General features: G+C 33.0%; 1 protein-coding gene across 7 annotated transcripts in view; it reads left to right on the forward strand.

Annotated features, from left to right (window-relative positions):
* Positions 1 to 12,519, forward strand: part of TTC7B (tetratricopeptide repeat domain 7B) — a 340,869-nt gene that overhangs the window by 237,005 nt on the left and 91,345 nt on the right. For 5 of the 7 annotated variants that reach the window (XM_074235507.1, XM_074235506.1, XM_074235509.1 and 2 more), the window contains 2 exons: positions 2,960 to 3,130; positions 5,907 to 5,957. The exons of 1 other annotated variant lie outside the window; for it this stretch is intronic. In XM_074235507.1, the coding sequence (XP_074091608.1) occupies positions 2,960 to 3,130; positions 5,907 to 5,957 (222 nt within the window). The remainder of the gene's footprint in view (positions 1 to 2,959; positions 3,131 to 5,906; positions 5,958 to 12,519) is intronic. One more of the 7 variants, XM_074235508.1, reaches the window with a different exon arrangement.

The raw sequence follows: 12,519 nt of genomic DNA on the forward strand, positions 1-12,519 counted from the left end.
GCCAAGATAGTTACATACTTGAAAGCTCAGTTGCCCTTGGAGTCCTAAAAACCTCTCAAAATGCTGCACCACATTAAAAATAGTTTTTTTTTTTTTAAGGCTGATTTTAGAAAGGAAATTTTAACATCTGTTTTGTTACTATTCTTCCTTTTGTTTCTTATGGCATTTTTCTCCAAAGTTCTCCAAACTTTCTTGAATGCCTTTCTAACCAAATGAAAGGTTGACTTGATGAATGTTCTTGTGGTGCAGCAGTGTCTTCATCAAAGTGCAACCTTTTTCTCTTCTCCTTCTTATTCATTTATCTGGTTTTCAGTAGACACAGTATTTATTCAGCTTTTAGGAACTTGGAGAATGTTATGTCTAGACTTTTCCATACAAACATTCAGAGAACATTTGATGTGATTTTTGGTGGTGAACCCCTTTTTTAAGAAATCCAGTGAGGGAATGAATTTCTGTTAAATAGCCACAGTGAACCAGTCACTGAACAGATACAAAAGTGTAACAGATTTGCCCTCACAGTCTTTCTATTCCAACCTTAGTTAGGAAAATCAAAATCATAAACAGAAAAATTAGCAGGAAATCTCTTACTTTTCCAAAGAACATAAAGATTCCTTTAAATAGCAGTTACTTTTGTACATAGAGTTGTTTACCCAACAGAGGGGGAATAAAGAAACTTCTGGTAGAAGTATTAGGATTGTGGATTCTAATTGAAGGTTCCTCTCTGAAAAGATATTTTTTTTAGGGCACAATCTTTTGGGTAAAATCTTTTGTGGACATCAAATCAAAAATAGTTAGCTTTTATATGGTGCTTTAAGAATAACAGAATGCTTTACTGTTTATTGTTATAAAATAACAACAACTTTGGGAATTAGGTGCTATTAATTTTCCCATTTTATAGATGAGTAGAGCTTTCTAACTCCAGGTTCAGCTCTCTTTATCCATTGTGACACACCTGGTTATTTCTGTGGGATTTACCCTGAAATAAAAAAAAATTAAAATCCAACATTTGTCCTTCTGTTATATACATTTAAGTATTACAAAAAACATTTACATATATATATATATATAAAATACTTACATAATATATTCATGATTATGGGTACATATGAATTATATAGTTTGTGAATTATAATATATTTTAAACTGTGCACATGAACTCATTTTCTTACCTGTTTGCGTGTTGCTTAGAGAGACAGGTTAATTTTAAGTATGAATCTGAATCAAAGAAAAAACACAACTTGAAAAGTAAACTTGCAGAGAAAAAATAACTTAGAATACAAAGACAAATGTAAGTGACCTGGAGTCTTTTTTGAGACCAAAGGCTATCTTGACCATTTAAAAATATATATGCCTTTAAAAGCTTGTGGTTGACTTTCATTGAATATATATATATATATATATATATATATATATATATATATATATATGTATATATATATACATATATATATATATATATTTAATTCAGGTTTAATGATATGATATGCATTTCTATGAACATCAGGAGAAGGAAGAACTCTTGGTACTTAGGGTCCAAATAAGTAGAAAATAACCATGAATATTGCACTTGGATGTTCATTTTATTTGTGGGAAGGTTAAAAATAAAATACCAACAAATCATCAAACATGAATACTCTTTACTTCAGCTGTCTTCTCTAGCTCCCATCATTGCAGTCAAGTGGGTTCCAGCTGACATAAAAAGAACACTCAAATTGTATTACAACCTTGATTCTCTGAAGTTATGAGTCATTGCCTTTTTTGTTGGCATAAATTGGTAGCTTCTTAAAGAGAGGCTTTTTTTTTAAAAAAAAAAGTATTCTGCTTTTTTTTCAAAATTAGTTATGGGATATTTAGAGTTATTCTTTTCATGGAAAGTAGATATTGTTCAAACATATATTCAAGGCAAAATATATCTTTTAATTTGGAAGAACTCTGTCCCTTTATAAAAAAACACCTTGCATTGAAATTATAAGAGCTAAACCTTATTATTGTTATTCAGTCATCAAATGAAACATGGGATGCTTATGAATAGCTTCTATTACAAATGGACCTAGTGATAAACTTTCATCTGAGAAAATTCAACAAGCCCTTCTTCATGATGTTTACTTGATATATCATTATATTTGGTGTGTGTGTGTGTGTATATATATATATATATATATATATATATATATATATATATATATAATTGTGAAAACTTGATATTTGAAATAAACTCTTCATAAGTGCTTCTCAGAAAAGCTATTTTGGAATTCAACAGCTCTCATGGCATTTTATAAATTAAAATATCCATATACATGCCACATATTTCATTGATATCTATAGTCCTTTCATTGATAAAACAGCACTGTTCTATCTGCTCTTTCATCCTGACAGTTCTTATCTTCTGCTTTCTATAAATCCTCCTTAGAGAATATACCCAACACATTGGAAGCAAGATTTTAGTTCTTTTATTATCTTGGGTGTATGAATGTACTATTCAGATGACCCAGCTTTTGTTTCTAGATCTTACTACATGACCTCTTTTTTTTCAGTCATTTGTATTTTTGATGATGTCCTTTATGTAACTTTTATCCAAAAATTAATTCCAGTTTCTTTAATTAAATCTGTTTTGTGTTTAGTGATCTTGCCAAGGAATTTTTCTCTGGAAAATTTCCTTTCATTCTATGTTATACTTGTAGATCAAATAATACCCTCCCCCCATCCCAAACCATTGTTTAAAAATCATTTGTTTTCCATGCATGGTATTTTATTGTCAATACTGAAATTGAATGTGTATTGCATTATCTCATTTGATTTTCAGTTTTCCTTGAGTATGTTAAAATTATGTTTGTAGATTGTTTTTGTTTTTGTGTATTTTTGAGGAATTGCATTGTTTTTATTTGTGGGGTTCAGGTTGTTTCTTTGGGTTATTTTTGGCCTTTATCCTTTTTTTTTTCTCTCTCTCTTGCTTTTGTAGTGTCAGATTCCTCTTCCTCCTCCTCCTCTTCTCTTTCAAGAACAGAATCTCCTCTTCACCTGTTTGTATCTACTCATCTTCCTCATTCTCATCCCAAACCTGACACTTTTGTGCGATCACGGGCAGCTTATTCAGTCAGTGACCCAGCCCCCCATCGGAAACCCTCTCTCTGTAAAAATGTTTTTGGCATTCCTATTGAGTTTGCTTGGTGTTTTGTTTTCTGATAATCTTTCTAACTGATAAGCCATGTTTAACAAACATACAGTGATACTCAAAAAGTTTAAAAAGAAGAAAAGCTTCCCATTAAATCATCAGAAAGTTGGGAGTAGGAAGAAGGGCAGGGAAGTGGAAGTATGTATGCAAATACGTGACTTTGCTCCCCAATTTCCAAGCTCTTTTCCTAATTGAAAAAAAAAAAGGAGTTTGATGTTTCTTGTTCAGAACATCAATAAACAAAAGTCAGCATACCAAGCACCTGTGGAAAGCACATTTGTATGCATTTTTATATTCAGTATATATCATATATCATATTATTTTATATACATATATATTATATTCAGTATATAAAGTACTTTCCAAAAACCAAGATACAAGGTGCCTTTCTAGAGTACAGCATTGAGTATGTAAGATACCTTTCCAGCATCTGTGAATCTTTCTAGGGTGATCTTCTGAAGTGTAAGTGCATGTTAGTATAAGTGTATAATAAAAAAAAAAGGATTAGTAGGTACAAAAATATTATCATTATTGTTTTCAATTTTAATTTTAGAAACATAATTACATTGTCATTTTGTTACTTCTGAGTTACTCTTCTATTTTCAGAAAAAGGAAAATATTAAGATTTTTGTTGTGAAGCTATGCAGGGAAATAGGAAAGTTGATGGGGGGAGGGAGGAAGTATATGTGTGAGAGGGAATAGGTATTTATATAGATTCTATTATGAGCCAGTTATTGTGCTAAGCACTTTTTACAAATATGATTTCATTTGATCTTCACAACAATTCTGAGAGGTCAGTGCTATTATTGTTCTCATTTTATAGTTGAGGAAGTTGAGGCAAGCAGAAGTTAAGTGACTTGCCCAGAGTCACACAGCTCATATATCTGAGACCAAATTTGATTTCAGGTCTTCCTCATTTCAGACCTAACACTCTGGGCACTGTGTCACCAGCTGGACTAATTTAATCTTGTTTAAATTGATACTGATGTAGAAGAAAAATTTAAGCCAGACAAGGACCAATCTGTTAGGAAGACTACCTTTGGATTCAAATGAGATGCTTTGGGTGGTGATTTATCATTATACATTGCTATATAAAGGTATAACATTCTCATTAATGCATTAATGTTTGTCCAAGTTTCCTGTTCCCTGTTTCTTTTCCATTTATTCACTTGGAATATTATTGAAGAATTTCATTGCGGGATACATATGCACAACTATTTTCTATTCCCATCTTAAAGAATGTACTGATTTGAAGAGTCTTAAAGGTAACTAATGCTTCAGTAATAGAAAACTATTTTCTTTAAAGCAGGGAAATTTGTTTTCCATATTCTGTATGATTAACCCATTATATTGTTCCATACACACGAAGTGAAGAAATAAAACTGTCATCTAGATAGCCCAAACTGAGAAACCCACTTGCCTCAATTATGCGTTTTGAATTCTGCTTTTAACTTTAAAGGTAGTTTCTTGAAAGACCATGATGGAGATTCCTCAAAAAATACTTATAATCCTTTCATATAATTTTGATTTTTGTGTCTCTTAATGTATTGATTAAGAGGCAAAAGTCAGTAATATGTTTTATCTTCCATTAATTGGAATATATATGTGTGTGTATATATATATATATATATATATATATATATATATATATATATATATATATACACATACATACATACACACACATATGTGTATATGGGTATATATTTATATATTTAACTTTTTAAGACAAATTTCCAAATATTTATTCCAGAAAAATAATTTTTTTTACAGAATTAGCTTAGTCCAACCCTGATCTCAAGTGAAAACTAGATTTTACTATTCCTGATATATTTCATCATTATATTTCATCACACCTCCATTTATCCTGAACCTCATTAAAATAATTCTTTAAAAATATAAGGGGAAAATATGTTGCTAGGTACTTAGAAAAACTTTTTTGTTTCACTGTATCTTTGGAATTCTGAAGTTGTGATTTTGCTTTTGTCACTTGACTACATGTTAATTACTAATTGTTAGAGTTTTGAACTTCTAGACTTTCTGTTCATTGTGGCCAGAGCAATGCTCATTTATTTGTGTGTGTTTTTTTTTTTTTGTGGAGCTGAGTCATTTCTCAAGGGATATCTAACCACTAACAAGGAGATGTGTTAGCAGAAGCACTAGGATTCTAGGACTTAGGATTTTATTTTTGTTTTTGTTTTTTTAAAAGACAGGGATGCACATCCTTTTCTAGATTACATGTTGAAACTCAGTTTCTCTGTGGTAAATGCCTGAAAGAAAACAGTGACATTGAATCACTAAGCCTTTCTTTTAGGATAAATAGATTTCTCAGGTTCTAAATTTCATAGTTATTTTTTCCCATTTTTACTTGATAGGAAGAATTTGCTTAACACTTGTGAATATAACCCATGATGATTGGAGCTTACTTAAAGAAAAATTTCAAACCTTTTTTATTTTTGTTATTCCTTTGAGAACTTCCTTTTCTGGAAAACAAATTCAATTTGTGAAATGGTCAGTATCATGTGAACTTTTCAACTGGGAGAGAAATGTACAGCAGTTTTTCTTTAGTTAAAAAAAAAGCAGTGTGCTAGGAAAATACACAGAGCAGCACTTATTTGAAAATCTGAATCAAAATAAGACTTAACAGTAGGAAGGTTATCAGGAATTGATTTGCTTTCTTGTTTTTAATTTAATCATTTTGTTTTTAATTTGTGGTTTGATTTGTTATTTCAAGGCAACTCTCCAGAAGCATACGTTCATGGTTTTTCTTCCCTTTTTTCAGTTAGTAAGTAGCTTACAGATCTATTAACCTTTTTTTAGGCCTCCTTTCCTCCTTCCCTCAATCACACCTCCCTCTTTCACCACAGAATGTCTTTTTCTATTGTGATTGATGGGTTGTGGGCAATTGACATAATGTGTAAAGCAAGGCTGTAGCATGTTTAGCCATCTGGTCACTCTAAAGGCTGTTTTATTACAAGATGTGAAAGCACTCATCTCTGCTTGAGTTTAATTATTGAAGAGGCAGTATTCTTTTGTCAAGGACTACAAAGAAGCATATTAAGGAAGTGAGTAGACAGTTTGGCTTAGTGGGAAGACCACTGGTCTGAAAGTATGATGCTTGTGGTCAAGCTATTTCACTTCAGTTTCTTCTTGATTAAAATGAAAGTCTTGGATGACATTATCTTTAAAATCCCTTGGCTCTAAATTTTTATTCTGATCACAGAGAAATGAATTCTACTAATTTTATTAAAATTGAAAGTGGAACATGATTTTTACTATGCCTGCTAGATCCTGGAGGTGACTACCCCCTTAGGTGTAGGTAGGTGTATTAGAAGAGATATTCATTCTTTTAAAACTTTGGGGTGGTGTTTAACACTCTAGTACATCCTAATGGCCTGCAATAATGAATACAAGTCTAAAAAGTACCCAGTGAATTACTTTCTCACTTGTAACATTATAGTGATTTTATTTCCACTTAACTATGTGAAAATATGTGCTGTGAAAAAGGGATTTCTCTAAGGTTGTGTAGTGATTACTCTCATTACAAAGAGGATTTTTTTTTTATAAAAGAATTCACCTCCAGGTTTTCTTTCATCATTCATTGAGGAAGCATTTTTTAAGGATCAACTGCATGCATAGTTCTAGGCTCCCTTAAATATTGAGCTTTTCTGGTATACCTCAAGAATATGATATCTAAAATCAACTTGCAAGTTTTCAGAAATATATAATATGAAGCAAAGTCTATTTTATTTTTTAATTATTGATTATTTTCTGATAATTTTCTAATAATTACCTTCCTTTTATTCCTGAAAGGGACTGTTTAAGAAAACACTGGGTAGATGTTTACTGAAAATAAAGGCTTCTTGGTTCAACTTTTCATATCATTGATTCTAGTGAAATCATGGAACTTGTCATTGCCACTGAGATAATCATTCTTTAAGAATGAATAACCCAAGAAGGGAAAGAGAAAAACTGATCAATAGTAGAATAAATCACAGCCCAAGATAAAATTGATAAGCCAAAAGCAAGATTACATTAATTTTCCTTTTTCCATTATGATATTTTCTTATTGATAGTATTTAACACAGCATTTTATGCTGGATAAAAACATAATAAGTTTTGCACTTGCTTAGTTAAGCTTGCTAAATGTAATCTTTTTTAAAAAATTCAAATATGAAATTATTCCAGCATTTAAAAAATTACACTTTAATAATAATCCCAATTCTAGATTAGTGACTTTTTGTATCATTTTATATATTATAATTTGAATGATTAGGTATTTTTATACCCCTTACCTAGTACCCAGCAAAGGGTCTTTCACTTAGTAGGCACTCAAGAAATATCTGTTGGATGAATGAATAATTATTAAATTCAGCACAGTGGGTTTCAAATGCAGTACTTTTTGGAGGATGAGATGTTAAGTATTCCTTTTACTACCAATAATAATTTAGTTTCCCCCCAACATTTTAGGTTTATAAAATACTCTCTTCACAACCTATGATGGAGGTCCAACAAATATTTCTAGCAGCATCACAGTTCATGAAATTCTTAAGCTCACAGTGGTGAGGTTGGCTTGATCCACTCATTCCAGTAGAGATGGGTCTGGGATTCAAACTAAGGTCTGATGCTAGGACCAGTGCTCTCTCTCTACTGGTTTAGGTTACTTTTTCATCCAGCAAAATTCATATGTAAATCAAACAACTTATAAATTACAATAAATACATTGACATTTGGGTTAGAAATTTTTAATTAAGAATTAGTCTTTATTGTTTATTTTTTAAAAGTCAGAAAGGGGAAGAAAAAAAATCTGTTCTTTTGTTCTTAAAGAGAAGAATATTGTGATCAGGATAAACGAACTGTCCAGGATAAAAAGACAAAGCCATATGAATATTTAGTGTGGAGTATTTACATGTAAATGGAAGCATCTGCCAGTTGTAGTCCTATAGAAGATACTGTCTCTTTTGGTGCATAAAGCCCATATTGGTAGTTCATGTATACATTAATTTTCCTGCATGTTTTCTGAATGACTTAGTTTAAATGCTTTGCTGTTTGACAGTGGCACATCAAAAATTTGAAGCATGGTACCTTTTGCCCTGCATGGTTTTGGTGACATCCTGATCTCTTCCATCTATCAGTGGGATAATTTCTTAAAACTTAACTTTAAAAAAATTTTCACTTTCCAGGAGGAGAGAGAACCTGAAGTTTTAAATTGAATTGTGCATTTGACATGCTGTAGTTATTTGGAAATCATGATCTACTAAGGTTTGGGTCCATGGGTGTGATCATTCTTGTTGATGTAGCTCTGTGAAAAAGAAGCAACATAACCACTGAACAAATAACTTTTTCAAAGACTTCACTAAAGAAAATATCATGATTGACTTCATTATTATGGTATTTGGTCACCTGGTTTCTTTCTTGCACCGGTAATATTTTTCATAAATGCCAATAAGACAGTTTCTGTCCTTGAACCTTGTCAGTTCTCTGTTATTGCTCCTCAAATTATGAATTGTTGGGCTCTTTCTGAATTAGACACACCTAAGATATGTAGGCTGCTGACGTAGCATGAATGACTTTATAGTGACCATATTGATTAAATATGGTACTACCACCCCTACCACTACAATATTCTCTCCTCATAAATCTAGAATACAGAGTGGGCATTTCTGTCCTCTTCTCGAAGTGGCAATGAGCACAAAATCAGAAGGTTATGAATAAGAAAAAGGTAAAGTGCTAACGTGGCACTAAAGCATGGAAAGATATCAACCTCTCATCTGGGGAGTGAAGCTTCTCTTTTACACAAACAATGGTCCCTTAGTCCTCTTGCTCCTTTTTTTCATATCTGATTTTAATCCATGGGGTAGGTTGCAAGTCTGATAACTGAAAGACATCAACTCATTGGCAAGTGTTTCACGGGGTGGTATAATTTTGTTTTCAGTTATGATATTAAAACCTGAAATTCCTTTCCTTTTAAAAAACAAATGTTCTGATCAAAGCTTGCTGACAGTGCTGAGTCATTCTTACTGTTATTTAATATTCAAAGACATTAAGAAATGAAACCATTTCTTTTTGAATTGTATTAGGCCATAGCTTTTCAGAAATTGAAAACTAAGTAAACTGTTAATAACTGATATTTAATCATTTGAGGGCTAGGGGTACTGCAATGCTGTGATATATTTTTATATTTCAGTGACATAGCTGTTCAAGGGAGGGCTCTGATCCAGAGTTAAGATGAAAGAAATATATATGAGAAAGGCACAGGCAGGACATGAAGATATATGTTCATATGCTTACTCACTTCTTATGGTGGCACTTCACATAATTATGTCAAAAAAGCAAGTCAAAATCCAGTTTCAGGTATAATAATAGATAATCTACCAATGGAATTTTTTTCTATATAACAAAGAGGCATCATGGTTTAGTGGGCAGAGAGATGATTTCAAAGCCAGGGTGAACTGAGTTTAAGTTCTCCCTCTTAGCCTTAATAGATGTGTGACCCTGGGCAAGGTAATAAGCCTCTCAGGCTTGTCAAGGAAGCTCTCTAAGACTTTAGAAATCACAGAGAATATTCTAACCCACGTTGATAAAGGGAGTTTTTCTCATTGATAGTTCCTATACCAGTAACGGTACAATCTAGTACCTATCCCTATTAAACTCCTTTTTAAAAATTCATTTTTGCAAGACAGTAGGGTTAAGTGACTTGCCCAAAGTCACACAACTAAGTATTTAGGGTCTGAGATAGGATTTGAACTCAGGTCCTCCTGACTCCACCTAGCTGCCCCCAAATTGTATCAATTTTATAAATGCTAAAAAGAAAAATTAAGAAAAACAGTGGGACTAAAGAACTCAATGCTATCAGAAAAGTCAATATGATAATATTATGGTATGCAGGTAGACTATGTGTAAATAGACTTGATGGTAAAGATTTTTGCCCAAATTTTGTAATGTAGAATGGGAACCTAGGGAAGTGTGGGTTGTAGTGGGGGGAGAAACTGTATTCTTGGAGTACAGTATTGTATTCCTTATCCTTATCCTTATACTTATATACTGTCTAAAAAGGCAGGCTACTTTTCCTATAGGGCCCTCAGGGTGTCAGTGCAAAATTCTTCCTCTACTTCTTTCTGCAGCTCTTAGTTTTTTTTTCCCCCCCTCATGTTCCAGGACAGTAGTCCAGAGGAAAAGCCCTAATTATTCCAGGGAATGGCACTGATAATTCAGTAGGTGGCACTCTTCCTCCAAATCAGGATTAGTATCACTATGACTCTAGACCAAGAAGGAAACTTGGGTATTTGAGGGAGGAGGAGGAGAGGCTTGCAGTTCCCATAAAACTGAGATCAGAGCACTCTTGCTTAGTTGTATTTCATGACCTTTCTCCCCTTCTATCTAAAATTGACAATTTAAACAGAGAGACCTCTGTAATATTTCATTATTTATTCTTATCTACCTGCATCAGCTCTCAGTTCAGCTCATTATAAAGACATTTTTTCCCCTTTCAAACCCACTGTATAATGTTGCTCAGGTTATGTATATCAATATCACTTGATCTGCAAGAGGACAGGACCAGCTGTCAAGCAGTGCCCAGGACTGATAGTTGCTATAAAGATAGGCACTTCTCAAATTAGTAAGGTAAATAATAGATGATCTTCATCCAAGTCATTTTCCATGGCTAACCTGTTGAACCTAGAGGATTTGGAAGCAACTGAACTTGTATTTCCTTTTTCTATAGAGCCCTATGGGTTAAATGGAGTGATTACCTGGGAATGAATCTTCTAGCAATAATAGGTTCACTGAAGTAGCAATAGGTACACTATAGCTTATCTCATACTATTCATTGAGTTATAGAATGGTAGACCTGATCTATTTTTTGTTAAGTTCAGATTTTTTTAAAAAAAATGATTGAACTGGAAGGGACCCTTAGAGGTCTTCTAGCATTTATCTTATAGGAGCAGGTGGGGAAATGACTTGCCCAAGATCACACAGATCATGGGATCACAGAATTCAATCCTCTCATTTTACAGAGGAGGAAACTGAGAATACCCAGAGAGGTTAAGTCACTTGTGTAAAATCATACTGTGGTTAAGTTTCTAAGACAAGATTCAAAGGCTGGTCTTCCTGCCTCTTAGGTCCAGCACATTAGCCACCCTGAAACCTAGCTGCCCACCTTATGGTACTTTCTAACTCCCAAGGTAAGAATAGTTGACCAAGAATGGCTACTAAAGAAACCTCTTCTAGCGTTTCTTGGCATAGCCCTGAGGATTTAGGGGTGGTTGGGCTTCTAGTGCTGTTGCTCACAAGTCTCTATCAATTGTAAAATAGTCAGAATTAGCTAATTACCTTTTAGAAATTAGTATTTACTGAGGAAAATATGATATGTACAGCTGGTACAAAAGCATTTCCCAGAACTCTAGAATATACTTTCCCATAAGGACATAGAAATTCTAAGGGAGGAGTGGAATTAAGTACAAAGAACTCATGGAGCAAAGAGTAATTTACTAGATGTCTGGAACCCAACTCTGCTCTCCCTAGCTAAACTAATCCTCTTGATGTAATAATATAAACTAACCCTTTAAGACACTCCTGCATTGTAATGAAGAAGTTTCGTGGTGAAAGGGAGAAAACAATTATTTTTATATCAAATAGTAAGGCTGCTATATTAGTATTAGTGTATGTATATGTTATATGGTTTGGTTCTTTGTTGTTAGTATTCCTCTTCTTTACTGTCTCCAATTTGGGGGTAGTTAATTTCAACATACTTCCAATATGGTTGGCATTCTTCTATAATCTGGGAATACAGAGTCAAAACAAAAACGTCCCTACCCTCAAAGAGTTTACATCTGCTTGGGGAGGTGTAGCACATGCACAAATATGTGTAAAATAAGAAAATTTGAGGAAGACCAGAGTTCTCACAATTAGGGAAATGGTACAGATTCTTCCTGGTGAATGTGGATGTTGAACTGAACCTTGAAGGAAGCTAAAGATTCTGAATGTTGGGTATAAATAGGAAGTACATTTGAGGGATGACTGGATTTTTTATTTTTAAAAATGCATACATATGTGTGAGAGTGTGTATGTTTGTGTATGTATACATATAGTTATTCTGAATTTGATTTATCAACAGATATGGGAACTCCCATCTTTAAAGAACATTAAAAGAAGATTGCATTGAAATCATAAATATTAAGACTAGCTTTATTTTGCTAATTCCCCACACAGTCAATGTTAACAGGTGAACACTGCCATTATCATTTCTAGAAGTAGTAGGGATTTGATTACGTACAATGTTTCATTGCATGATTCAAAGCACATTGGCTCAGCCTTCACATAACTTGCATTTTGGGTCATTGACTTAA

This window comes from Macrotis lagotis, chromosome 4 (assembly GCF_037893015.1).
Source record: "Macrotis lagotis isolate mMagLag1 chromosome 4, bilby.v1.9.chrom.fasta, whole genome shotgun sequence".
NCBI lineage: Eukaryota > Metazoa > Chordata > Mammalia > Peramelemorphia > Peramelidae > Macrotis > Macrotis lagotis.